The following is a 27,652-nucleotide window of genomic DNA, read 5'->3' as shown; positions in this document are numbered from 1 at the left end:
GTGCATGTTTGTTAAATAACAAAAACATTATTTTCATTGTTAGCCGGCTGTCAACTTTAGGGAGAGATAGGCCTACTGTTTAGTGTAGCGATTGTAAATAAAAATGAAAACATTCCTACGTCGCGTACAGTATTATATCAGCAAAGAATGTAAATTTGCATGTTTGTTAAATAACAAAACTGCTATTTTGCATGTTAGCCGGCGGTGTAAACAAACTGTGCTACCTGTAATACATGGTAGAGTTTAATATGGTACTGTTTTCAACGCGGCCCTGCCTGATAAGGGTTTCTGTAATAAAAACACAAGAACAGTAACAAACGTGACATTCTGGTTTCTGCACATTGCTGCAAAGACGGGAGGAGAAGCAAGGATGAAAACAATAAAGGTAAAGACTTTGTTTTTTTTGGACCATACTTAAAAATATTCCGACAAAACCGGGTCACGAATGCAGGTCCATAATGCACAGCATTATACCAGCATTATAACAGATTGCCTTGATTATACCGTCACGTGCACCTGCCTTTATAAACATGTGTATAATAACGATATTTCACATGCAATCTAGTGAAATTCACAAAATTATTGATTCTCAATTAAGCATTATAAACAGGTTGATAATCCAGCTACTGTAAATTTCTTTTCTCCGTCGTATCGACAGTGTGTTCATGATCGAAACCCTTTGTATTTAGTTAGTCAGCACCGCATAATAACATATAGTAGGAATGCAAACAGAGAATGTAATCATAATATCCTGAAGGTGTTCTGAAACGGCAATTAGAAAACAATGCAGACGAGTTTATTAGTTTTCAGAATGTGAAATTGTTTCGACCTACATTGTCGTCACTGTCTTTACAAAATCGACTTAGTTTTTTTGTGTCGTTGTCGTCACTAAACTCAGTCATAATAAAATTTAAAAAAAAACGATCTGAGATCATGGTGATCATTTAGTATTGTATTGTATTGTGATATTTGTTAAGATATGATTTGACAAAAAAACGAAGGCTAACCATGGAGGTATATATACCTCCATGGGCTAACTAAGCTAGGCCTAGAAATATCTACGAGAGAACTTTCGACGCGAGCTACTTAGGTAGTGCATTGTTTTTCTCTTTTTATCATAATTAGGCCTAACCTTAAAACGCACATTTAAGACAAGAATAAAGTTATATATATATGCATTATTTTTTATAAAACGTCAAAACTTGCAGGTCTAGTGTCTTTAACCAAAATGAAATAAATTACAAATAAGCAGGAAAACGCTATTCTTTCGTATATAGTTTTTCATCGCATTAATTTGAAAACAGAGCATATAATTTTATTCATGTTACTAATGACATTTAAAAAATGTCATAACATTTTTCCTGCATTAATTATTTTCAAAATAAAAATTTGTCAAGGACAAATATCTTTTGTAGAGATAAACACGAAATATCCATAGATAATTCTAGACAATGGCGGATGGAGGTAGCTCACTATATTGGTAGTAGCTGAGGATGGGACTGGAGTGACACTATTTTATTTTTTTTACTATTACTTTTACGCTAAGTCCTCGCAGTTTCTATTCTACTGCATGTAGTTTTCGTCGAGTACAGTATCAGTCAAATATTACCGTATCGTCTTTCGCGAAGAACAGCGTTGACGGGGAAAATACATACAGTAACTCTCCACCTCCCTGGCCCATGACATTAAATAATCTTGTATTAATTAGTTAATATTGTATTTTTATATTATAGAAGTTGACCATCGTTTTAGATTAGGAGAGTCTCATGAACAGAACGTCTTGTTTTAACATCTGTACAATTCATTGACTAACATTCATTGACATAAGTTCAAGTTCATTAAACAGTACTATTTATTTCAGTTTTAATTAGCCATGTGACGAAGCATCATCATCACCATCATCTCTCGTATATCATATACAATGACAGGTCGTAAAATTCACAACACATTTTTATAGATATAATCGACTGCTCGATCATAATATGATATTTGTGACACACATGAGTATTATACGAAGCAATTTATCTTTTAAATAAACTGTTATAAAATAATGTGTTGTCTTGTCTCTACGATATTTGTGTCTCTACTATAATATATTGCTTTCTGGAAATATTATTTCAGATTTGGAAAATATTATCAAAATATTTACTATGTGGTTGTAATTTTTATTAAGTGAAAAATTAGATTTAGCCACCCCTCTTTAGGGGACGAACGCGTCTTTGGAATGAGAGGCAATACGATCTAATACTAGAGCAACTCCCATTCAGGGGACACTCCTATTAAGGGGTCTTTTGTTGGGTCCCAAAGATGGTGAAATGAGAGACAATTATTATGTCTTTGAAATACTCGGGCTAATCCTTTCTTATTTCGAGATTATTTCAATAAAACCTGAGCGTGTTTAGGCAATTTTTCCTTCAATCTGTCTATTCTTTTAACATTTATTTACTGTATATATACACTATACAAAATGTGACAAAAGTAGGTATGTGTCTTTAATATTGTTTTTTTTTTCTGTTTATTAACGTCCAAAGAGTGGTCCAAATCAAATGATCTAACAGCTATTAGATTCCTTTGTCCTCAGTCTGAAAAACATACCTATTTTCCTAATCAGAAAAATGATGTTGTTTTTACTCTTTGGTTTAATAGTGAAAGAGAAAACATTAATCAACACAACAACACATTATATTCCTTGATTAATGTATTCCATTTGCTCCTATACTCTTGTCAACCATCCATTGTGAATGTTCGTTCACATATCTCAGTGCATTAGTTTAGCGAATACTACTTGTAAGAAATGTTGTGTAACATTTCTCTAATGTCAGAAGTCTGTTTCTTTATCAATCAACACAACCCTATATCATACTTTTTCCGTGTATAATCACCAGTTAGCTGTTGTCTATTAATTTCCAAAGCTCATTTGAGGATCAGATCTCCATTTGCGAGTATAATAAATTATAGATACGCAACAATTTACACGTTACAACTGCATCAAGTTGATACTTGTGGAAATTTATTTTAAATGGTTTTGAACTTGTCTTCTGTCAAGTGTGTATCTCATGAGACTAGTTGTAACACTTTTACTCGGAAAACATGCTATTTATATGTATCAGTTCAAGAATTAACTTGCTCTTTTAACTAGCCCTTAGAGAATTTTGCAGTGCCTGTATTATGTTATGGTCCAACATTATCATACATGGTATTATACTATAAAACTCTAACATATATAACTGAATACTGTCTGAATGTAAGTATTGGAGAAACAACTAAAATAATACATTTTCAAACTTGATCTTACAGGGTATACAGAAGAAGTTTTAAAAATATTTACAATATGTTTTTGTATGAACATTTTGTACATGAATCATACATTATCGTATTCAATTTTAATTGTATGTCGTTATACACCAGAACTAAACATTATTGAAATAATAATGTGATGATTATCAATATTTTTATAATATTACGTTTTGCCAGCGAGCCCCAAATGAGAAAGGACAGAATTTTTAAAAAGACTAAGACTTAAATTATAATTATGGGAAATTAATGACTAATAAGATGAGAGGAGCTGAATCTTACAATTCGAGAAAGTATTTTAACATAATCCTATGTTGTCAAATTTCTTAAGCTTGACTAGCAAAACGAACATACTGTTAATGTTTTGATTGATAGACGATATTGACCGCCAATCCACTATCACCTCGAGTGACGCGAGTCGTTGTTGTTCTTCTGAGTTCGAGGCCTAGCACTTTGAAAACGCAATTTCAAAGCAAGAAATGTATACTTGTTCTGAAGCGAGTTAAAAATAAGTTTCGGTCTGTATCTAGATTTCTCCAGTATCATAAGAAATTTCCGTAATACAGCACCACATGTATCATATGTATATCCCATAGTTCACCCTAACAAAATCAACTTTATACACGATACAGGTACCACCAGTCAGTGCAGTTCAATCATTCAAACCCCCACCCCCTTCAACCGCACACCCACCCACCAATATTTCTAGAATATTTAATCTTCAACATTCTCTCAATAATTGATTCACTTTCGATGTTTATCTTGGTTTCATAGATGCGTATTCAAAATTATGTACACTCTTAGAAAACTGATATCTTGTATCCAATTAAGAATTAATCCATGGTTGTCGAGTTCACATTTAGCAAAAGTGCATCTTGCACAATTCATGGAAAAAGCCGTCTAAGTGATTTTTCCTTTTAAATATAAGTGTTAACATTCTAATTTCATGTATAATTGATGTATCCCTCTCACCTCTTCTAAAACCAACAACAAAAAATCATACAAATAATCATAAAATATACTTAATTTTTAATTCATAGTGTCAATTAAACATAAATATGGTTGTACTTTACTATATAATATTGAAATGGAAATGTGAAATACATAATTTATACAGAATTTAACATAATAATAATATATTATATTATATTACAGTGTTCTTATAGCAATAGTTCGTTCTTATGTAACCGTATCTTGTGTTAAATATATAATAGATAATACTTTTAAATACAACTCTAGTGTTCAGAAGACATAAATTAATTAAGTAACTGCTTTTACACACATAATATATTTATTTACTGGTACAGTGATTGCGATAATGTTAAGCATCATATCAGTCAACGCAACATACACTTTGTACTTGAAAGGAAATGTTTATTCTGACCATTGGTTTTGCAAATACAGTAGAAACCCATATTAAGCCTATATATTAGAATTTAAGGGGACACTTTCAGGACCCAGCAATGAGTGTCCTCTCTCAGGGATGGTCCCTGCACAGAGGTGCCGAAGAGAACCTGCCTAAAACAATTGCGTCCACCAGGCCTTGTCTTTTAAGGCGAGTGAGTGCGATCACTCACCTAACACACTCCTAAACTGCCCTTGAGGAGTGCAATTTGTAGCACATCTATGATTTTCAAAAGACAAGGCCTGATCTACGTGTCTTATGAAGAAATTAGGATTTTATGGTAATTATACATCCGTAGAGCCGAAAGGAACAGATTCAAAATCTTGTGATACTGACTCATAATCATCATCATCATCAGCTAGTTTGATACTTTCATATGGACAGCAATTTTGTAAGCCAAGCTGATCACACAACCACGAATAGAAACCCTTCTCGAGATTCGACACCGACTCCCACCAAGAATCGTAAAACCACGAAATTTGTTCCAAAGCTGAAAAAACTGCCAACATGAGTGAGAACACAACCACTAACGGCGGGAAGAAAACGATGACGATCGGACAGATGAAAATACGGTGCACCAATGGCCGCTCTTCAAAAAAGTAGCACAGAATGTTTAGAAATGATAGTAAACCAACGTATCCACTAACAATGATGGATATCATGAAAATAGCTGGAGAGCAAATGAGCGAAAACACGATTATATGCGGTCCTCGATTTGTACCTATAGCACATTCATCTTCGTCCTCGTATTCTGAATCTAAATGCAGGTGTACTTGCGAATCAAACGTTTCCGTGTCCGTTTGTATTTCTGGTTCAGTATCTGCTGGGTTCGTCATAATGTTTATTTCATTATATTCCGATTTAAAAGCAGAACCATTTTGATTTCTTTTTGGAATTCGGCTTAAAGAAAAGTTATCATTATTATCGAGGATTACCTCATTGTCTTCGTCATCACTATCCATGTCGTCCGTGTCGTCATTTGGTTGTAGCGGTAAGTAGTAACCTTTGGTTTTCGGTCTTGTGGCCAGAGCATCGCATTTTATCCTCGTTGTCTCCATGATGTTCTGAATAATCGATGTTATCAACCTTGGGAGAAAAGAAAGCATAAATTGAAGATGAAGATTATTGATTATGATATTCTATATCCTGCTGCTGTGTTCTGGTTAATTTCCTGAAACACTGTTCCTGAAAATGCTGTCTGAAATTCTTTACAATGATTTAAACTGGAATGTTTAATTAAGAGGAGACTTAAACCATGGACTGATCGACTGTGTTTAACAGACGTTTAGGAACCCCCTCCCTACATAGAATCCTTTATTTACCTATTTAAAATAAGAAGGGTTAGATTTTGGAAAATCAAGAGCTGAACATAATCTATTTTTTCTTTTGCATTGTAATTTTCAAAATTTCGTTCAGGGGTGTGGGTGAAGTTGACTGCATGAATAGTATGAGTGCCGTCATCTTGTGGTAATAATTTATGGCATATGAGACGATTATTCCATGTTTAAAAGCATTATCAGACTAACATGGTATGATAAGTATAATAATTACCATTATCGTATTTTGTTCGTATTTCTTTTTATTGAAGTTTTATATAATAGAGATGCTATTGTGGCTTAATTACAACTGTACGCTGTTATTAGCTATGGTAAACATTGATACAACCACATCGTTCGGGACGAATGGCATTCAGACAATAAAAGACACAATAAAATAATTGTTGTAATTGGCATTGATATTACAGTAGGTAGGCCTAAGGCAAGTATCTGCTTTCATCATTATAATTTATTCTCGATCGAATAATGAACTTCGTAAAAACTGTGTCAATTTGAAAGTTGTTGGTGTTTACTTTTAACGACACAAACCATTTACGTTCATACATTGTTATATTATTTCTCTGTCCGTACGGACAGAGACTAGGGAGTCCGTACGGACAGAGACTGGGGAGTCCGTTAGGCAGAGACTGGGGAGTCCGTTAGGACAGAGACTGGGAATCAGTTAGGACAGAGACTGGGAATCAGTTAGGACAGAGACTGGGAATCAGTTAGGACAGAGACTGGGAATCAGTTAGGACAGAGACTGGGGAGTCCGTTCGGGCAGAGACTGGGGAGTCCGTTCGGGCAGAAACTGGGAAGTCAGTTTTAGGGCAGAGACTGGGGAGTCGTTCGGGCAGAGACTAGGGAGTCCGTTCGGGCAGAGACTGGGGAGCCCGTTGGGACAGAGACTGGGGGTCCGTTGGGACAGAGACTGGTAAGTTCGGTATGGCAGAGACTGGGAAGTCCGTGAGGGCAGAGACTGGGGAGTCCGTAAGGGCAGAGACTGGGGAGTCCGGTATGGCAGAGACTGGGAAGTCCGTTAGGCAGAGACTGGGGAGTCCGTAAGGGCAGAGACTGCGAAGTCCGTTAGGCAGAGACTTGGAAGTCCGTTAGGCAGAGACTGGGGAGTCCGTAAGGGCAGAGACTGGGGAGTCCGTAAGGGCGGAGACTGGGGAGTCCGTAAGGGCAGAGACTGGGGAGTCCGTAAGGGCAGAGACTGGGGAGTCCGTAAGGGCAGAGAGAATGGAAAGAGTATGTGATATTATGTAGGTAGGTCAAACAAAAGATACAATATGTTATATGACTGTTAATAACAGTAATCAATAATAATGTACCGGTATTTCATTTACAGCCAGTTGATATAAAACATGTAGTGTGTGGGAGAAATCACTTATCATTAAATATTGGATCTCGGGTTGGAAATATAATTATTTTCTATTGTGCCTAAAACAAGAAGGAAATTAACTACTATCGTTTAATTCTTTTGCCGAAATCTAAATGAAAATAATTCATTTGTTTTTGTCAATTTTAAATAGTTTTTAGTTTACTTGAAATGTCGACAACTGCCTTTAGGTGGTCAATGCCTAAGTAATTATTACTTATTTTTCTCTTCTCATACATTGTCCTCTTTTTTTTCTTTTCTAAAGTAAAAATATCTGTTGTATTTTGTACAATGTGTGGAAAATAAATCAATGGAAAAAAATTAAAAAAATTTGACCATATTAAAAAGTCACTAAAACATCCGATGTCGTATTAATAAGCCTTAAATTGTTATATGGAATTGTTCTTAACGTTAAAAGACGTGAAATTTATTAAAATTAATCGAAAAAAAAACTAAAACAAAATTAATCTGGAAATAACCACTATTCAATATTGCAAATTTTTCACATGGTTAATAATAACCACAGCAAGTTGCAGGAAAATCTGACGATCCTTTCCCGCTTCAATGAAAATATCTTGTTAATGTGAATGTTGTTTATATATTCGTATTCGTTTTAAACACGAATGTACTCCTTAAATTGAGACATTAGTTATTTCTCCATGTTTAGTTGAATCTCTCTGCAAAGTGGTGAGTCAACTCCATGTTGTAATAATAAAAACAAACGCTATATTGTCCTGGCAATAGTTAATATTCTCTATTGTTTCCCCTTCTATTGTTTTTTTTTTTATGATTGTACTATCTTATATTAATTTGATAAATGTGGGTCATGATAGATAAGTAACTGTATTTGATGATACTTTTAGATATTTGTTTTTTCTCAAAAAGAAAATCTCAGAATTTATAATGTATTAATTTTAATTTTAAAATGAAAGAAATAAGTGTTTATTTGAATTGAATTAAATTTAAATTAAATACATGGATAGATTATTCTTGCATTCAGTCTAAATAAGGTCATACATTTTATATTCAAGATAGAAATTCGATATTTTCAATTAAAACTTCAAATTTACAACTTGGATATAGATAAGAGATAAGATATAAATAATATAGACCTGGCCAATCTAATTATAAACCAGACATATATGTCAATTATAATCATTTTATAGTTGTATTAGATTTGTCTTTCAAATCTTCAGAACGAAAAACAACAAGGCCATATACATGGCTGCAGTCGCGTGCTCAAGTTAGTGTTTACCGACCAACCGACCGACCGACCGACCAACCGACCGACATAGCGAGCTGTAGAGGTGCGTTGCACGCGACTAAAAACTATTGATCATGAAATATTTAAAACATCAAAATGTATACAACTTTATTAAAATCATATAAACTTCGTCTCAAGCAGTGAGTGAAATTTCATTCTTCTCTGGTCTCAAGTAATTGATTTATTTATTTTTGTTGGGTACACAGTCGAAGAAAATGCACTAAAACAATATCAAAACAAACCATTAAAAATGCGAAACTATAGATCACATTTTAGAAATGCATAAAATAAATTGTACAAGCAAACAAAAGTAATAGATTGAAACAATAATGAAAACAAATTATGATGCTGATATCACAAACAACGAGAATTGACCATGATGTTTTACAATTCATCATGCATCTTTTTCAACATGTTTAGGGCCTTTGCTGAGGTTATTAAAGTGATTATTCAATGCCACATTCAATAGGTATGCTGTATTCAATCTCTACTTTATATTTATATGAATACAACGCGAGTAGAAAGTCAATTCGCCGTTTCCTCAAGCAAGCAGGTAGTTGTAATCATTTTTTGATGAATCGAGAACAAATTGAATTATATGGCAACTAAAGAACACGCATATACTTACAGAATCTATGTTTCATGTCATTTATCTGTAGTATCATACCTAATTTCAAGTGAAATTGGTTGACTTTGAATACTATATCTGACTTCATCATTAATGAAAACTTAGATTAAAACTATTACGAATGAAATTAGCAGGCGATCTACAGTGTGTAGGCCTAATATCACGTTTATATGCAGTGTCTATAATAGAAAGTGAAAACAAAACACGTGTGTATGTATTCGATGATCAAATGTTAAAAACATACGATAATAATAAACAGACGATATGACACTCGGCTTCACGAAACTGCCTTTTATAATCCTAGTTACATAATTTTGCATTTGTCAAAATGTGTTTTGTTTTTGTTATTGTAGAAAACATTTTGATTATATTATTAACCTACTTCATTTACATATTAGCATCGATTTAACAACTTTTTACTTGATTTATTTTTCCACTTCATAAGCTAATTATAATGAGCCTTCCTACATTCAATATTAGACAATTTGTTTGTTTGTTTTTTATTTGTTGCTCCTCAGGTACAAACATATTATTCAATATAAAGCTTATAATTTCAATAAAGAAGCGGTTAGGGGGGGGGGGGGGGGAGGGGGTGTTAGTTTAATGTCTTGTCGGGTCTTATCTTGTTGTGGTTTTAAATTAAAAATGAATCATATAAGGCCTATACAAGAAATCCCTGCAATTTATTATAAGCACAATCATTTTGACATTTTCCGTGAAATAACCCGGATAATTAATGTCATTTATGATTCAAGTGAGTACCATGTAATCTTATTTATTGTCTGAACCATACTTATCTTAGATAATGCTGTTGTGATTAGCCTAATTCGCATGTGAACACATATTGTAAAATTGTCGTATTTCAGCTCTATAGCTTAGAACCACGGAATACGAAAAAGAAAACTACTTACAGTACTTTTAAGACTTCAACATGTATGCTCGCATTTTGTTTGATTCCAATATTAATGTCTGAAAATGTCCTTACATTGTTTGTTAAGTATTACCCCAACTACCAAGTCTTTAGAAGATGAATGGCTTGTGAAAACCATCACTATCTAAGCGAGTAATACACATATATTCTCAATGGTACCGCTTGAGAATTGGTGTTGATAATGGTATCGCCCTACCACTACACTCTGTAGTTAAAACTTGACGATGCGGGCGTTGTTTATTTTCGGTTGTGTTGGCATTGTCGTGTCGCGTGTAAAAACAGCTGTGTATGCCTAAAAAGTGACCTGCAAAAAACATCATATTTTCTGGTTTATCGTTGTTTATATTGTAAATTGTATTTATGGCACATTTAACTAAAGACCATACGCTAAGAGAAAGGTTAGTAATAAGTAATTTATGCTGTTATTACTTTATAAACCTTCGATGGGTTTGACTATAGCTAGGCCTAGGCGCTACGTTGAAATCAAGCGGGCGCAACGGATTCCCGGCACAACCTGTTCGTTTGCTTTGGTGGGTGGGTCAGTTATGCTAGGCCTAGGTAGGTAAAGGCCAGTTGATTAGTATAGGTACTTACTGTTATACTTATGTTGCCTATTAATTATTATAATATTACTAGCTAGGATACTGTATGTAGTTAGAGTCATTCTTTTTTAGTATAGTTAGGCCTACCTAATTTAATACAGTAGAGTAGGCCTAAACTAGTGAGTGTGTAGTGACTTCTATAGTAGTAGTAGCATGCATATTTTGAGGTAAATCATGTTGTCTTTCCATCTAGGTGGATATGTATATACCCAGCATATGTTAACAGTAAAAAATCAGCTGTAGAGGGCAGGAAGATAGCCAAGACAAAATGCGTAGAAAATCCTACAACACATGAAATCAGAGATGTATGCTTGGCTGCAGGGATGACCATCGGTGTAGAGGTACAGTGAATTTTCAGTTAAATGTTTTTTTTTTTGTACTTTCCATTGTATATTTAACACCACCACCTTCTTACTTAACCCCTTTAATACCTTTTTGTTAATGAAAACACACTGTTATTGTTTCTTTTGTTTCCTTCAGAATAAGTTGTACAATAGAGAACAAAACCGAGAGCCTAGAGGTCGTATACGCATCCAATTGCGTAATGAAGATGGCACACCTAAGTTGGCCCAGTATCCCACGAGTAAGTGATCTTTTGATTTTTAAATCTGTACTGTTTATGTAAATCTACCCACTGACCGTCATCATTTATTAAGTACTGTACCTACCCGCCTAGGGCTCACTCCTCTGCTAACACTAACAGTGCTAGTTTCAGATAGCTACAGTAGGCATCTTTTATATGTGTTAACAGTGAGAACCTGAAAAAAATCATTTCTTGTGCGCAATGCTCCTATCACACCTCATTGATGATTGGTCGATTGATGTATCTGGTGGGAAACAGCCTTTAGTAGGCTACTGTACTCTAAATAATCAAAAATGGTGTGTTATAGATAAATAGGGCTCAGTCAGATAGCATGATTTTAAACATGTGGTATATAATAATTATTATTTACTATTCAGGAAAATCTATAATGATGTATATTGGAGAATCAATTCCAAAATTAAAATCTCGTCAGCAAAAGCATGGTGGATCCACTGATTCCAATCAAAACAAAGGCAGGAGAAAAGACAAAAAGAAACGTTGAATGAAAATAAACACTTTTGTAAATTTAAATGTTTTTGATTTTGGTACTAGTCATAAATATATCCAACAATGGACTGATATATATATTTAAATTTGGTACCATATGTGTAAATTTATGCTTGCTTTTTGGTTGTTGTAATGCTCTGCATTTCTTGGCATACACAAAAGGACAAATGTTATGTTAAAAATACTGGGTTTTTTTGTCATTGTATGTAATGCACTTTCGTTACGCCACACGTTGGTTTTTGCCTTAATGTTATACTTCATTCAATCTCATTTATTTAAAACACTATACCTAGGCATACATCATCAAATGTTTTGTACAATGGCATTGATGATAAGGCTCAGCAAAATGTCTTTCGAGCCAGTATAATCTTTATTGTAACCCTTTTTTAATGCTAAGTGAATGAAAAATCAGACATTTCCACCCCACTGAACATGTACTTCTTAGTAATCAGTTAAGCATGTGGTACTTGGCGCACTTGCCTAGTTAGGGACAAAAACAACCATAATCCAGGTTTTGATTTAATGTTTGTATTTTACAGTAAATAATATAATTCTGTAATTAATAGTTATATAACCTTAACAAATAAAATAAGTCTAATAAATTATAATGTTTGTGTTTGGTCTTCTTGTTGTGGTACTACCTGGCTCTGTCCTTGCTGGTTGAAAAATGGAGGATTCTTCCACGGTTGAGGTATTACTTGTTCAGGGGGTGTATGATGAAATATATAAGGGTTCGAAAATTTGGCCTTGCTATGCAGTATTTGATTATAAAAAAGATGGGATTTTTTCCTAAAGCAAGACAGTCTATTAAAGATGTATTGTCCCTTTGACTAATTCCAAAAAAATAACAGATTTCGAAAAAAGGTGGGTCATTTTGAAGTATCATAATAGTTATTAACTATCACCAAAAAGTTTTCGAAAAAAAAATCATTTAACTGAAATACAGACGTTTTTTTGTTTAAAAAATAACTCTGACTTCCAGTCAAAGTTTTCGATCAAAACATACCCCATAATGAAACGCGCTTGTTTGGCTACTCTGTATGCATAATCATAAAACTTCCTCACGATCTGTGTGAAAATACCTTCTCAATCGTGACGAGTTGTAAACAATCCCAATTAGCATCATGCATAATGCGTACTCGTGGTTTGAAATCTTTGTTTACTTTCGCTCGCGACGATTTTCCAGACGAAATGTAATCAAACTAATTTACCTGTTAATTACGTAAACATGTTGCTTTTGGCTCGAATTTTCGACCTAAAGTGAATAACTTTAATATTACTTTGATATGGCCAATTTAAATTTAGAATATTTTGACCTTCATTTTTTTGTGTTTCAAGGGACAATACATCTTTAAAAGAAAGAGCAACCTGCCATAATTATTCTGGTAACTTTCTGTTGGACCGCAAGATTATCTTGATATTTTAAAAAGAAGAACTTTCATGAATAGGGAGACAGCGCCTATCGATTTCATTGAAATTTGCATCTTTATTTTTGTACCTTTCCTATTGGTTTATTTCATAATATATAACAATGAAAGTATGTGGAAACTTGACATCACATCAATTTATGGCGACGGCGAGCGCGCGCGGCGATATAGTAAATCTCGCAATTGTTCTGAAATCATATGTACATCCCTAATACGTTGTCAAAATATGGTAAAGTAACGGTAAAGTTGTCCTTTAAGACATAATTATCTAAATAGCAACAATCATTACGTCTGGTGTACTTTTGTACTTGGAAGAACGGTATACACTTAACACAAATTCAATTTGTTATTTTAATAAACTTTTATATAAGTTTTACACTTGTTACACAGTTAAACTTTAGAAAAATATAATACTAATCATACATATATAATATTAAATACAGTTATTAGTTACAGAATATACATTACATAATTAAATACTTTATACAATATCAACTCTTCCCTCAATTCATCAACTACTTAGCATCAAGTCGTATCGCATGGCTCAAGCCGTCTGGAACTTGGAAGTCACTAAACTAAATCTTGGACTGAAAAGTTTCTGAAGCTTTTAAAACGTTACAAAATTGTTTTGTGGACAGGTTCTATGGGATTAAACAACAAATAGAAACTGTATCAGAAAAACAACCCACTGAAACACATGTATGGGCGTATATTATGCTCACCTATTCAATAATATAGTTACTTTGTATCGCAAATATGTATAGGCCTACAGTACATTTGACGTCATCTACGATTAATGCAACAAGCCTAATACAAAGAAATATGGCAAGATGGTACACACACTGTACTTTACTGAAACGTATTGCAACACTTTACCAACTAACATCATTCACCATTACATCGTTATTGTCTAAATATACACAAATGCATTAAAGTAAAAAAAATATAGATAATTGAACTACAATATGTTACGATTTTCAATTGTCTTTAATTTCGTCAGCTGACTTTGTTGGCTGCTATTTTCGAAGAAGCGGGACTCATCTGTCTCAGTGGCTGGGCTGCGCTTCCCTCCTCCCACGCCCCCGTCCCTGATTATGTTTACCAAAACTGCTTTGTACGTACTGTATTATATGATCATGCTACCTTTTATTAGAAACGTCAAATTATGACGTAATTGTAGCCTACGGTAAATAGTACACATCTTTAGCAACATGAGCATATCTCTACTACATATGCACAGAGAAGGTGGTCTACATAAATTAACAAAATAAATATTTAAAATATTATCCTATTCTATCAGTAATCGAAATAGTTTTGATGGCGGCGTTCATTTCTAGAGGTAGATGGCCTGTCAAATGGGTTCGAATTCCGAACTACACCGGGAAATAAGAAATTTCTTTTTCTTGTTGGACTGACTGGGTTTTCATATTCGTCATCCTAAAATGAAAAATATTCAGTTTGTTACTACAGGTCCAATAGAATGTTAATAATCTGGTGGTTTCCCATTGCACAATTAGTCAGGCCTATTGTATTGTCAAGTAGTATTTGTACTTACCCCAACACTGCTCGCTGCTTCCATTCCTGTCGCTAGGTACGGTCTCATAAATTCTGAATCCGACACTGAACCTGTTGTTTCAGACATTCTCGTTCTCATGTGATTCTAAGAAAGAAAAACAAATAGTAATAACATAAGTTAATTTAATGTTCTATTGCGAAGCATAATGAATGTTAGTTTAGTGCAACATATGTTACTGTCTAGAAGATTGACCAGTGGCGAGCGAGCAGAGCAACTTAGCTTTTACAGTATTAAAGCACTGCGTATTCATTTACTAGTAAAGTATCAGTTGGAACACATACTAATATTCGTGTGGTGCCAATAGCCCGAGAGAAGTTATGGGAAAATGATGTAATGTAATAGATGATCAACTTACATTGAGATGTGGAGCATTTCTAAGTACATGGGCAAGATGCATGAGTCTATTGTCCTCGCCGTTGATGGAAGAGCTACCAGATATCGAATCACTGTCTCTAAATGGATCGTGTCCAGCACTGAAGAATGCGCCTGGATTGGCGTTACGAACGACAAAGCCGCTGGAGATGTTGCTAGCATACTTGTGCTGTCTTCTGCGACGTCGACCAATTAAGAACACGAAGCAACATCCCATAAGAATCAAGAGGAACATAAATCCAACAATGGATCCAACTACGATGGCAATAAGTAGCAGGCTATCTGAAGTGGTGTCTGGAAATAAAAAGAATGCAACATTTAAACTTGCATATCGATATGTGCGCATTACCTGGCATACAGTCTGGGATTACGGCTGCTAGTACACTTTATGTCCAAGCTGTAATTCAAGTTTGAATAGGCAATCGCTCTGTGAGCTACAAAGGCACCGTTCTATAAATATTTCCATGGTCCTTCTGGAGCTTGCTGAAAGCACCTTTCTTTTTAGTTTTAAATCACTTGAAATTCCCATTCCTTAATCTTAATCGTAACTTCTAGACCTGGCCTGTTAAACTACTTAATAAGGCAACAGTCCCGTCGCTAGCGTTTACTAAAAAATACAGTCGATTCGATACATACCTTTGTTTTCACATTGATCTCCAGTGTAATCGTCAGTACAACTACAAAAAAGAAAACGACAATATTGAAATTCTGATGAAATAGTATTGGTTTGGAAACTGAAAATAATTACGAAGACACGAATGCGGTATGTTGTCAGAATTAGGCCTAAGACATTGGAAATAAAGGAGCTTAAGTGACATAAGTTGCTGTTCTCATAAACTTACCTACAAACTGGAACCGGATCTTCAATAGTTATCGAACATGTTCCACCATTCTGACAGTAGTTGTATGGACAGGCTACCGAATCACATCGGTCACCAATAAAATGCTCCGGACAACTAAAAAGTAAAAACAAAGTGACTGTATTAAAACGTTGATGCCATTGTACTGTCACGGTGTCTTTCGAACCACCGAATTGATTGAAATGATACATTATATCCGTAACGATCTGCTGCGGAGTTTGACAATGTACGCTAAAGTTAGAGAGATTATACTCGCTATGCAACAACAATGTGACTATACGTAAATAATGATTCAACAAACAAAATTAAGATAACACTGACCGCAAAACTGTGGTTAAAATAATTGATAAAAATGGTTTCCTACCTGCAAATTGTACCTTCTACTTCTGTTGAACAATTTCCTCCATTTAAGCAATATTCATCTAAACACGTCTCACAACGATCACCGGATAATCCCACAGAGCAACTGAAAAAAGAAATCAAATTTTAAATATTCAAGTCTACTGCTAATCTTAAGCTCTGTCTACACTATCAAACTAGTTTGAAGTGATGTGTGATGTGCCTAAATATGGTAGTGATATAGCAAAATATGGTAGTGATATGACATCATCATCATGTCCATATTAGGGCACATCACATTTTTTGTCACATAGATAGTGTAGATAGATCTTAATTCATTATATTTTAACAGATAGCAGAATTGTGGCTTACATATAATCGAGTTGATTAAAACATTTTGACCAATATTGTAGTTGATCTCCTTTCGGTAAACACCTGTACTATTAGGCCTATCATTGCAGTGTAACTTACCTGCAAACTGGTTCTGGCATTTCTAAGCTGATTGAACAAATTCCATCATTGTTACAATATCCATCAGGACAACTGATTGTTTCACACTGTAAACCGGAGTAGTATGTTTTGCAACTAAACAAAATGATTTAATAAATTGTTTAATCTTTGAAAATGGAATATTTGGTTTTTTTTTTGCTTTACCTGATAGTATGTAATTTAAAAACCACCCCACAATATGATGTTTTTGTGGATTCACCGATTTAATATTTTTGCCCCATTCTCATCCTCCTCCCCAAAACTAATTCGGCATCTATGCACACAAAATCTCCTAAAAATCTTAATCTTTCTTGCAAAGAAAATAACAAAACAGTTACCTGCAACTTGGGACGCCTTCAACTGTAGAACAAACACCCTCATTTTGACAATAATTGTTTGGACAGTCACCGCATCGGTCTCCGGTATAAAGATCTGTACAACTGTAATACAATATTTTAGATTTAGATATTTTGATGTTTTTTTAAACGTCGTAAAATACTGTATAAGTTCTCATTTAAGTAGACCAAGTAAATATATGTTTTTAAAAGGCGTATCTTAGGTTAGATAGACATTTCTATTACTCGAATTTAAGATCTGATATTACCAATCTGCAAAAGACCAATGTATAGACTTAAGCGTGGTTCCCACTAGGAGGCAACGCAACGAAGTAAGCGCATTGTGCTTTACGTCCTTGCATTTCGTCCTAGTGTGAACCAAGCTTTATAATAGACATAGACATTTTTAACACTTACTTGCACTGTCTTTCCATAAGTGAATTGACAAAGCAGGTACCGCCATTGTAACAATAGTCATCTTCGCATACAATAGGTAAATCTAAAAGAAAAGGGTTATTTTGGTAAATTACAGAATAGTAGCAGCAGAAATACAACTTGTATGTATTGTTATGGTTAATTTAAATCTTGTCTGCTGACTACACCTATTTGTAATGAATTGTAGTTAATCTTACTTTCTCCCACTGCATCGTATGAAAGATCTAAAGTGACACTTCGAACGGAACCGTCCGAATACAGGCGGTCATCAGCGTCTGTCTCGTTGAGAAGCACCTGCAGTAACTCCTCCCCTTCCATCGTGGTGTTAGCAAAGAAGTTGATTTCATATACGACTATTATGCTTCCTTCCGCAAATCCAATTATTGAGCAATCGTAGAAGGTGGCAGAGGTACTCAATATCGTTTGGTAGGCATGGTTTATCTGATAATAAATTATGAGTTTTTAGAATAGTGTATTTCATTTAACGTTGTGTAGCCCTATGTAGATACATTATTGACTGTCCGTTTTGTTAAAGAATATGTCTTATTTAAATAGATAAGATAGAATAGATAATATTTAGAAAAGATGTTTACTATGAAAGTCAGTGATGCTTAGTTGTTAAGGACGAGTTCCTTTTTAAGTACCATTTTGAACAATCATTTTGAATAATATAATTGATTAGTAATAGTTTTTATTGGAAATTTTATTCAAATGTTGATCTTCTTTATACAGTAGCTGCCAAACATGTCCGTTTTATCTGTTATGCTTTCTGTACATATTAATATTCTTTAAAATGTATGAAAAGAAGCCATTTGTAAAGAAAATTAATATACTTAATAATTTTCATTCTAAGTCAATTGTGACAACTTACAATACTACACATGTGTTCTGCGTATTCTTGGTATATTTCTGATGTTGGGTCTTCTAATTCTGGATCCCATGCCGCCATTTCTTCAGAACCATTAACTTCCACAACACGTATTTCACCACGGAATGACAAAGAAGCAACGCAACCATATGAGACGGCAACATAGTCTTCTGCACATGCGCACGAGAAGCCTCCATCAAAGTTAGTACAGACTTCGTTAGTTCTACATGCGTCTTGGTTGTCACATTCGTTAATGTCTAAAAAAAACAACAATACATTATTTGTTTTTAGTATTTTTAACTAAAGTAGACAAAGATTGATAGGAATTTGGAAAGGTAAAGTTTCTTAACTTGCCATAAAAAAAACTAGTATATTTGTCGAAACCATCAGTCACTTAGTTCTTTTACATTTAGATAATATGACACATGGCCTTAGTGGATTTTGTAGTCAATATTTTAGTTTAGTCTTTTGGGTTGGAATGAAACTGTGTAATGCAACTGTATAATAAATAGTTACGACGAAGAAATTGTGTTTTTCTAAAACTTGGCACATTTACCGTTTTGATTTAGCTCTATTGAGATCCAGCCACTGATACCCGTAGCATTGCAATTTGTATCAATAGTCTGCCTTTGAATGTATATAGTTATGAGTGATACCTCAATGGATAAACTTACCAGTACATGTATCTCCATCGTTGGACAGCATAAATCCATCAAAGCAAGTCTGACATGTGAACTGTTCATTGCCGGAATATACACATTCTTTAAAATATCTTTCACTACAATCATCTGTACCTTCATTGCATGGATTGATTTCTGGAAGAAATAATTAAAATAACTTAGTATATTTTACCTACCTTTGTTCAAGCGGATTTGTGATAGAGCAGTTATGGAGAGTAGGCGTATGTCATTTACAAGATGTTTGGTTTTTTTCTACATACTGTAGCACATCTTTTTTGTATGTGTTCTACCTTTTTTTTATTACAGTACTCTCTTTAAAAAATATGGAGTGTGGTGTGGAGTAAAAGTCTTTAAGAAATGTTAGTGTTGTTCCATAGGTTATTAATTCAACTTTAGGTCTAACCTGTTTGTGTGACGTCGACTATATCGCGTATGACTTGACTGTCAGGTTCCAGAATGTCCATATTCGGACCGGTCAATCCGTTGAGGACGGCTTCAAGCACCATATCGTCTGTTATGTTGTATTGGTCATTGAAGTTTACACTGAAAGTAACTTCAATTCCGTTTGATGAATTCGTAATGCTGTCGGCCACTGTACCAAAGAACGGTTCCGCAAGACTACTTGACATGAACAGAGTGTCCATCTGTAATCATGTTAATATTAGAAAGTTAACAAAACATTGTTGCATCGCAAACAAATTTCAGGCGGCCGAACAAACACGAACGTATAGCTTCAAACAACATAGACGGTCAAATTTCAAAATAGGAGTAAATCATTTACATTTATTTTAGAGTTAGAGGCCCATTGGAGCAAAGCAAACTTTTATGAGTGTTGTTCACACGGTGTACTTACATCTGCAGCTAAATCTGTTCTGACGTCATCAAACTGAAACAAGTCAAACAACAACGTTGTATCCCAGCCCTTGATGTACAAGAAGTTAAGTGTAAGTGATTTAGAGACAGAACCTGTAAATAAGAAAGTAATGAATTACATGTTGATCTGATTTGGAGATCGGAACGGAGGCAAAAAGGAAAACAATCAATTCAGTTGTATTCAACCTAGAAGAAACCGTGATAGTGGTTGTCGACAAAGAACCATGGACACCAATCATCTGACTCATGACTAGGTTCCTTAAAAGGAGACTAGGAGATGTCACCAGAAAATAGCATGCCGTGGAAGAGGACGCAAGGAGATGCAATCAGATAGCAGCCAATGGTCTTCGCTAAATGGACTCTTACTCTCTAGTTTGACAAAAAGTGTGATTTGCCCAGATATGGTAGTGGTATGCCCAAATATGGTAGTGATATGACATCATCATGTCCATGGGCACATCACATTATTTTGTCACATAAAGTTTGATAGTGTAGACAGGGCTTTACATAAATACTTACGTAAGCATTCACCACTTCTGTTGAAATATGAGGTCTGACAAATACAACTATAACTTCCCACCAAGTTTATACATCTCTCGTTGTTACTCCTGTCACACATATTGCCATTTTGATCGCATTCATTAATATCTGTTTAAAAAAAATCAGTTAAAATGTATTTGAAGTCTGTTTGATGTTAAATTTTATTGTTCTACTTAATGTTTATTTTTATAAGCACAATTTGTCTCACCTAGTTATGGTGTGACTGGCTATTAAAGACAGTTACAGATAAGGCCCGTTCAGACTGTTTTTACGCGGGTAAGTTAGTTGCTACCCACCAAAGAATTTGATATACCCGGCTAAATGACAAATAGAAACATATTTTACGACAAAGCTAAATTACCTGTACATGTGGAGCCATCTCCTTGAAAACCACTATTACATGAACATGAGTAAGATCCTACAGTGTTGGTACATGTAGCATAATCTGAACAGTCGTCTATTCTAAACGCACACTCATCGTAATCTGAAAAAAAATATTTATGTTGTGTGATATACATATATATATATATACAATATAAACAAGAAAATTAACGGACCTCTTCGTTGGGACACCACCCCTATTCAGGAGACATCTCTAATTAAGGGAACACCTTCCCGTGAAACAAAAACAAGACCCACCCATATTCGGGCACGCGCCCCTGACCATGTTAAGTGGAAAAGTTGTAGGTACATAACAAGTACAAGTACGTTACAAATCAAATATTGTATTTACCTCTACACGTGCCAGTGCGCGCGTTTTCACCTTCTTGACTAGCGTAGCCTTGGTTACAGAAACATGTATATGACCCAACTGTGTTGTTGCACATTGCGTTGGCGTCACAGTCGTTGCTACCAAGACATTCATCCATATCTAAAAAAAGTTAATACCATCTATTAAGGAGACACTCTTCCCCATGGAACAAACGAGGAGCAACAATTATAGCTAATTCATATTCAGGGGACATCTTAAAAGTGTTTCCTAATAGAGGTTCTACTGTAGTAAGTCCATATTTGTTAGTGTCACAACAAAGATATATCCATGTAATGATAATGTCCACGAACTAAGCTCTTACCTGTACAGGTTGAACCGTCTCCTTCATAGCCGGCAATACACGAACATTCGTAAGAACCCTCTGTATCCGTACACATAGTCAATTCGGGGCAAATATCTGGTTGTTCTGTGCATTCATCAATATTCTCGCACGAAGAAAACCCGTCACCGCGGTACCCACTATCACACGCACACGTGTAAGATCCTTCCATATTGGTGCACTCAGCATTAGAGTCGCAAGGACTGTCACTGCATTCATTTATGTCTGTTGAAAGAAACAGTTAATAATTATAATGTATCGGAGTCTATAGCTGTCATGAAAAGACGAGCATAAACAACCAATAGTATCTTTACCTTTGCATGACATAATGCCATCTCCCTGGTAACCAGTTTGGCACGTACATTCGAAGGAACCATCTGTGTTGCTACACGTAGCAAACTCATGGCAAGATTCCACCATAAGACATTCGTTTTGATCTGAAATGAAATGTCATGACATTTTTAGATTTCGTATACAGCACTGACAGACTTCGTCATGTGTGTCAACATACGAACGTCGTGACGCGTCGCACAATAACGAACGCAATATTCGTCACCACAGTCGAATTGTATTCATTTGTGTAGATACATTAGAGAGAAATGATGATGGAACGTCGTTGCTTTCGTACAGCAGCTAAGCAGCAGCTTGATGACTTCAATGTGTCGTTGACATGATCTAGTCACACCCTGTTGATATGCTCAATAATAACGCCTCTAACCAAAGGTTACACAATAGGAGTTGACTATTCTTACCTATACAGGTGTATCCATTTCCAGTGTAGCCCGTCTGACATGTACATCTATAGCTTCCATCCGTGTTTTCACAGTCTGCATTGTCGGCACATTCGTTTAACGCGTTATTGTTGCATTCGTTGTTGTCTAAAGCAAAATGAAGTATAACCAGTAATTGTAATAATATAGGTTATACATTCAATGTATTTTAGACATAGATTAGTTACAGATTTTTAAAGACGATTTTTTAAATTTTCGAAAACCTCCATTATACTTACCATCACAGAAAAGACCGGAATACCCTGTTAGACATTTGCATTCGTATGAGCCATCTGTATTCGTACACTGCGCATTCTCAACACACGTAGTTGGATCTGCGCATTCATCTATGTCTGTCAAATATATGTTATTATTTATTACCTCTTAACATTTTTTAGAAGATATATATTTAAAAGTACAGAACAGTGACTTGAATTATTTAATTCTATATTATGTATTATGTAGGTTAGTAAAATGTGTAATGAAAGCCACGAAAGGCATTTGTAAAACGCATCTGTAGGCCTACGTACCATCACACGTTCTCTGGTCCTGAAGGAGCTCGTAGCCTGTGGAACATGAGCAATCATAGCTACCATCTGTGTCTGCGCAGTTTCCACTTGTGGCACAGTCGTCTTGGTTCGTGGAACACTCATTTATATCTGATAAAAATAATTATAACAGTTTTTAGTTCATCTGTTTGGAATAGAGGCCTACTTAGACAGATTTCGATTTCGGCACCATCTAGGACTTTATGACGTAATATGAAGGTACTATTCGCATATAAGTATTATTGTAGGAAGGTAAGAGAAAGTAATAAGAACTTTAAACCTACTTTCACACGCCATGTTTACAAGCATGTATCCCCTGTCACAGAAGCACTGTGGGTTGCCATCTGTGTCAGTGACACACGACGCAGATGAATCGCATACGTTAATTACATCTGGACAGACCTTATTTGCAAGAGCTATAAAAAGAAACACAAGAAAGCTTATACATGATTCATTCTACCGTATCATCATTCCGTAATAATACATATAAAATTCTTTTGGAGATTTAGCTTAAAAAAAAAGACATTTATTTTCCTCCATAGCAATACAATACAAAATAGTATACAGAAATGATAAGGTAAAATAATTATTAAAGATTAGGATGATTGTTGGATGGACAAAAGAAAGGAGAATTTAAAAAAAAATAGGCTATGGAGGAAGGCATAATCCCAAGAAGATGGTGTGTATTTTGAATTGTTTTGAAGTAAGAATGCTCGAAATGAGTGGTACGATGAAACCATGACTTACGTTCACAGGTGGCCATATCAGACGCAAGTTCAAAGCCTGTCATACACGAGCACGTATAGTTGCCGGCGGTGTTCGTACACGTTTGATCGCAGTCGTCCGTTCCAGTTGTACATTCATCAATATCTGCCAATATTCAAATTTTAGTTTCGGATAAAATGAGGTAGAAAGTGAAACTATTGTCATTTCTAAATCTATTTCACATTAACTCATCTCTGTCACTTTATTCTACAGAGGTATTTTGTTGATTTCTTTTTGACTATCTGTTTGTATTATGGTTTATATTTAAGACATTACCTGCACATAGAACTCCATCGCCTGCGTACCCTTGATTGCATGAACACGAGTAAGAGCCTACGAGGTTGTTGCACCCTGCATTGACAGAGCATGGCAGAGTTCCATTGACGGGTACACATTCATCGACATCTAACAAATTAAACATGATTTGATATATAAAATGGTTAATTAATTATCAATATCCTGTTTTGCTTCAGTTGTAATCTATATATTATGATGAACCACTCAGGACCAACGTTTATAGACATTTACCTGTACATTCGGCGTCGTCTGTGGCCCTTGCATAGCCAGTTACACATCGACAAAAGTAGCTAGCGTCCGTGTTCACACACTCCTCCAGATCTAGACAGATACCATCCACTTCTGTGCATTCGTCGATATCTGAGAGGAGAAAAGAACATTGTTTATTACAACGATACCCGATTTTATCTAATATTTTATATAATATCAGTGACATATATTCTTAAATGTCAATTCTTTCTATAGTGCGATTATTTAGCGGGTTAGGTGTAAGTTAATATGGCATAGGCAAGCTATCTTTAACATAGAACACGCTCTACTGTATATTCATGCCTTTTTGCATTATTCATGATTTCTGCCTTAACACTTTGGGGACAAAAATAAGACACCCGTGCCTACACATTAAATAATTATAACGTCTTCAACTTACCGATGCACTCTAACCCGTCTCCGCGATAACCCGATGGACACACGCACATGTAACTACCAATCGTATTTGTACAATTCGATACTGGATGGCAATCAAGAGCCCTCTCGACACATTCGTCGATGTCTTTGCAATACGTATTGTTGCCCTCAAATCCATCTCGGCAACTACATCGATAACTGCCTTCGGTATTAATGCAGTCTGCATTGACGTCACAGATAAATGTTCCTTGCCGGCATTCATCTACATCTGTGAATGAAATCGGATTAAAAATTGTCATCGTTTATTCATCGTTACCATGATCAATAATCATCTAAATCATCATGATCACACATGTTTATATATTATATACATCAATCAATAATCAATATAGTGACGTTCATCTAAATTATTTGTCTTCATTACCATTTACATCAACACTATCTTCATCAAAATAGTCTGTATAATATGTCATCTTTAATCAACATTAGTCATAATTGATATTGAAGTTACAACCATTATCATCACCGTTAATATTAAATTACAAAATCAATACATCATGATGCATTTAACGTAATAAACAATCTATATACATACCTTCGCATGTTATGCCATCGCCCGAGTAGCCATCGGTACATACACACATAAATGAACCCATTAGATTGTTGCACTCTGCGTTGAAATCACAGGGGTAAACACCCGTTTGGCACTCGTCAATATCTGTTTAACAAAACCACAATAATGTAACAATAATATAATAGATTTTGACTACCATTATGGTATGGTACTGATGGAACAGTGTATGGTGTACTTTTAGTCTTGTGGAGTGGAGTTGTGGCTTGGTGGTTATGATGCTTGGCTACCACTCCAAAGGTCCTCAAGTTCCGTCACATGTCAGGATTTTTTTAGGACAAAATTACAACTCCATCCCAAAGACTTGTAATAAGACTTTGTTTATGTAGAGCATCTTGTGTATATGTTTATCTTGTGAACCTCTGAGGGTCCCTAATGATTAGCAATTGCTGGATGGATCACCCTCATTGTATATGGTCATGGTCTTACCGTTACAAGTGTCTCCATTGCCTTCATAACCATCATTACATGTACAATCAAAGCCTCCAATGGTATTTACGCAAGATGCCTGAGCACTGCATGTATCTGTTCCACGGTCACATTCATCAATATCTGAACAAGAGGTGAAAGCATTAAGTTTAGTTTCATTTGTATCTTATTTAGCGTCATTACGAGACATTATATCATCATCGTCTTCACTGTCGTATCGTCGTCATCACCCCTGATAAATTAAAATTACTGTTATTAATTGGTTAGATAATTCTCATTACTTTGATGCACTGTACTGTATACTAGGTATAGTATATACACTTTGCGACAACATCGTAACTCTAGGGTGGGACTCGAACCAACGAACTCCACATCATTAGCTGGTGTTTATACCTCCTTCGTAGTATTTAAACAATTATCATCATTACTGTAATTTAATCACTCGATTTAATCGATCAGTACTAGTATTAGTTTGTCAGTTTAATTTATCGGTCGATCGAAATTTAAAATAGGTACCTGGACAGTCTTTCTCGTTAGGATGCAGCTCATATCCTGATCGGCAAGCGCATGTATAACTACCCAGTGTATTGGTACACAATTCAGTGTGTTCACAGAAAGGCACCGCCGGATCCTGATCACTACCGGCAGCACACTCATCATAATCTGGAATGAATATCAAAATTACTTTTAAAGAAAATAAACGGCATCGGAAAGATCAAATATGCAATGAAAACTATGTGTGCGTCACGTAAAAATATCAATGATGTTATACCGTAACATTTATATCCATTGCCACTCAGTCCATTTGGACATGACCCACACGTGACGTTGACAAGAGGAGCAATGGCGTCTCTGCAAATGACACCTGGGTAACATGGTTCCTCCAGACAAGCATCGTAATCTTCGGAACAATCAAAACCAGTCCACGCTAAAGTACATTCACAACTAACAACCTAAAAAATATATATTCATATATATTATATGTGCATCTGAAGTCTACTCATGTAAGAAGAACATTTTAAAGAAAAGTGATCCATGAAAAAATTATGCAAAATAATATTAACTATATTTGATTATTTAGATACTACTACCATTAGATAGTAGTGGATATATAAACTCTGTAAAAATCTAAATCTAAAAAAGTGTGATATTGGTAAATTACTGATTAAATGATTATACTGAAATAAACAAAAATATCTTAAACTTACGGCAAATCGGTTGTTTATAATATCGGATCCTTCTAACAAATTATCAAAGTTACAGACGCCGTCATTTTTGCATGAGCATATACGCACTTCTATGACTGCGCTAGTAGTCTGCGAGCCGTCACTAACTAGAAATGTAAGAGCTACCATGTCCACTGTTGTAGGTGTCCAGCTAAATTCACCAGCTGAGAATATACAACATATATTGTTATTAAACATTACACCATTATAATCAGTGCCATGCATTCTAGCGACTGCATATCGTTATTTTATTAGAGTATATTAATACGATAAGTTTTCAAATACAGTAAATTGGGTAACGTGCATACAGTACATTCTCTCATTTCAGACACACCTATTCAGTGTGGACACCCCGATTAAGGAGACACATGCTTGTGCAACAACGAGTGGAAATAATATATGCACTGTGAACAACCCCTTTTCAGGGGACACTTTGTATATAAATATACTATATATAGATATATAGAATAACCTCGGCTTGCACTGATGAAGGGCTAGTGTTGCCCGAAAGCTCTGCTAATTTTTCTGGCTGTTTTACTTTATCGTTTTGATTTAGCTTTTCG

General features: G+C 35.0%; 4 protein-coding genes across 4 annotated transcripts in view; 2 read left to right on the top strand and 2 right to left on the bottom strand.

Moving 5' to 3' along the window:
- The first annotated feature begins 254 nt into the window (after window positions 1-254).
- LOC144841035 (major facilitator superfamily domain-containing protein 6-like) overlaps window positions 255-27,652 on the top strand; it is a 65,057-nt gene continuing 37,659 nt past the window's right edge. The window contains exon 1 of the mRNA XM_078697200.1: window positions 255-385. The gene's annotated coding sequence lies outside the window, so the exon portion shown is untranslated. The remainder of the gene's footprint in view (window positions 386-27,652) is intronic.
- LOC144853607 (uncharacterized) lies at window positions 3,953-10,375 on the bottom strand. The gene is made up of 2 exons (XM_078711342.1): window positions 10,200-10,375; window positions 3,953-5,785 (listed from the first exon to the last, which is right to left on the bottom strand). Exon 2 carries the CDS (start codon window positions 5,755-5,757, stop codon window positions 4,984-4,986), a length of 774 nt encoding a protein of 257 aa, XP_078567468.1. The 5' UTR covers window positions 5,758-5,785; window positions 10,200-10,375; the 3' UTR covers window positions 3,953-4,983.
- LOC144853598 (signal recognition particle 19 kDa protein-like) lies at window positions 10,459-12,519 on the top strand. Its single transcript, XM_078711332.1, has 4 exons — window positions 10,459-10,617; window positions 11,015-11,162; window positions 11,302-11,404; window positions 11,782-12,519. Exons 1-4 carry the CDS (start codon window positions 10,580-10,582, stop codon window positions 11,904-11,906), a joined length of 414 nt encoding a protein of 137 aa, XP_078567458.1. The 5' UTR covers window positions 10,459-10,579; the 3' UTR covers window positions 11,907-12,519.
- Window positions 14,522-27,652, bottom strand: part of LOC144834458 (uncharacterized) — a 28,522-nt gene continuing 15,391 nt past the window's right edge. Inside the window, exons 23-54 of the mRNA XM_078689260.1 lie at window positions 27,072-27,253; window positions 26,636-26,816; window positions 26,380-26,526; window positions 25,864-25,986; window positions 25,399-25,521; window positions 24,826-25,071; window positions 24,408-24,536; window positions 24,156-24,284; window positions 23,862-23,984; window positions 23,399-23,530; window positions 23,097-23,225; window positions 22,806-22,919; window positions 22,549-22,674; window positions 22,111-22,233; window positions 21,779-22,021; window positions 21,439-21,576; window positions 21,067-21,189; window positions 20,685-20,813; window positions 20,146-20,258; window positions 19,696-19,936; window positions 19,287-19,427; window positions 18,616-18,869; window positions 17,942-18,185; window positions 17,727-17,808; window positions 17,313-17,414; window positions 16,957-17,070; window positions 16,511-16,612; window positions 16,129-16,242; window positions 15,923-15,963; window positions 15,270-15,580; window positions 14,894-14,998; window positions 14,522-14,775 (exon numbers count right to left, since the gene is read on the bottom strand). Of these exons, the coding sequence (XP_078545386.1) occupies window positions 14,635-14,775; window positions 14,894-14,998; window positions 15,270-15,580; window positions 15,923-15,963; window positions 16,129-16,242; window positions 16,511-16,612; window positions 16,957-17,070; window positions 17,313-17,414; window positions 17,727-17,808; window positions 17,942-18,185; window positions 18,616-18,869; window positions 19,287-19,427; window positions 19,696-19,936; window positions 20,146-20,258; window positions 20,685-20,813; window positions 21,067-21,189; window positions 21,439-21,576; window positions 21,779-22,021; window positions 22,111-22,233; window positions 22,549-22,674; window positions 22,806-22,919; window positions 23,097-23,225; window positions 23,399-23,530; window positions 23,862-23,984; window positions 24,156-24,284; window positions 24,408-24,536; window positions 24,826-25,071; window positions 25,399-25,521; window positions 25,864-25,986; window positions 26,380-26,526; window positions 26,636-26,816; window positions 27,072-27,253 (4,745 nt within the window). The 3' untranslated portion in view covers window positions 14,522-14,634. The remainder of the gene's footprint in view (window positions 14,776-14,893; window positions 14,999-15,269; window positions 15,581-15,922; window positions 15,964-16,128; window positions 16,243-16,510; window positions 16,613-16,956; window positions 17,071-17,312; window positions 17,415-17,726; window positions 17,809-17,941; window positions 18,186-18,615; window positions 18,870-19,286; window positions 19,428-19,695; window positions 19,937-20,145; window positions 20,259-20,684; window positions 20,814-21,066; window positions 21,190-21,438; window positions 21,577-21,778; window positions 22,022-22,110; window positions 22,234-22,548; window positions 22,675-22,805; window positions 22,920-23,096; window positions 23,226-23,398; window positions 23,531-23,861; window positions 23,985-24,155; window positions 24,285-24,407; window positions 24,537-24,825; window positions 25,072-25,398; window positions 25,522-25,863; window positions 25,987-26,379; window positions 26,527-26,635; window positions 26,817-27,071; window positions 27,254-27,652) is intronic.

Source organism: Antedon bifida, chromosome 1, assembly GCF_963402885.1.
Source record: "Antedon bifida chromosome 1, ecAntBifi1.1, whole genome shotgun sequence".
Lineage (NCBI taxonomy): Eukaryota > Metazoa > Echinodermata > Crinoidea > Comatulida > Antedonidae > Antedon > Antedon bifida.
This window is presented reverse-complemented; position numbering and strand designations above follow the sequence as displayed.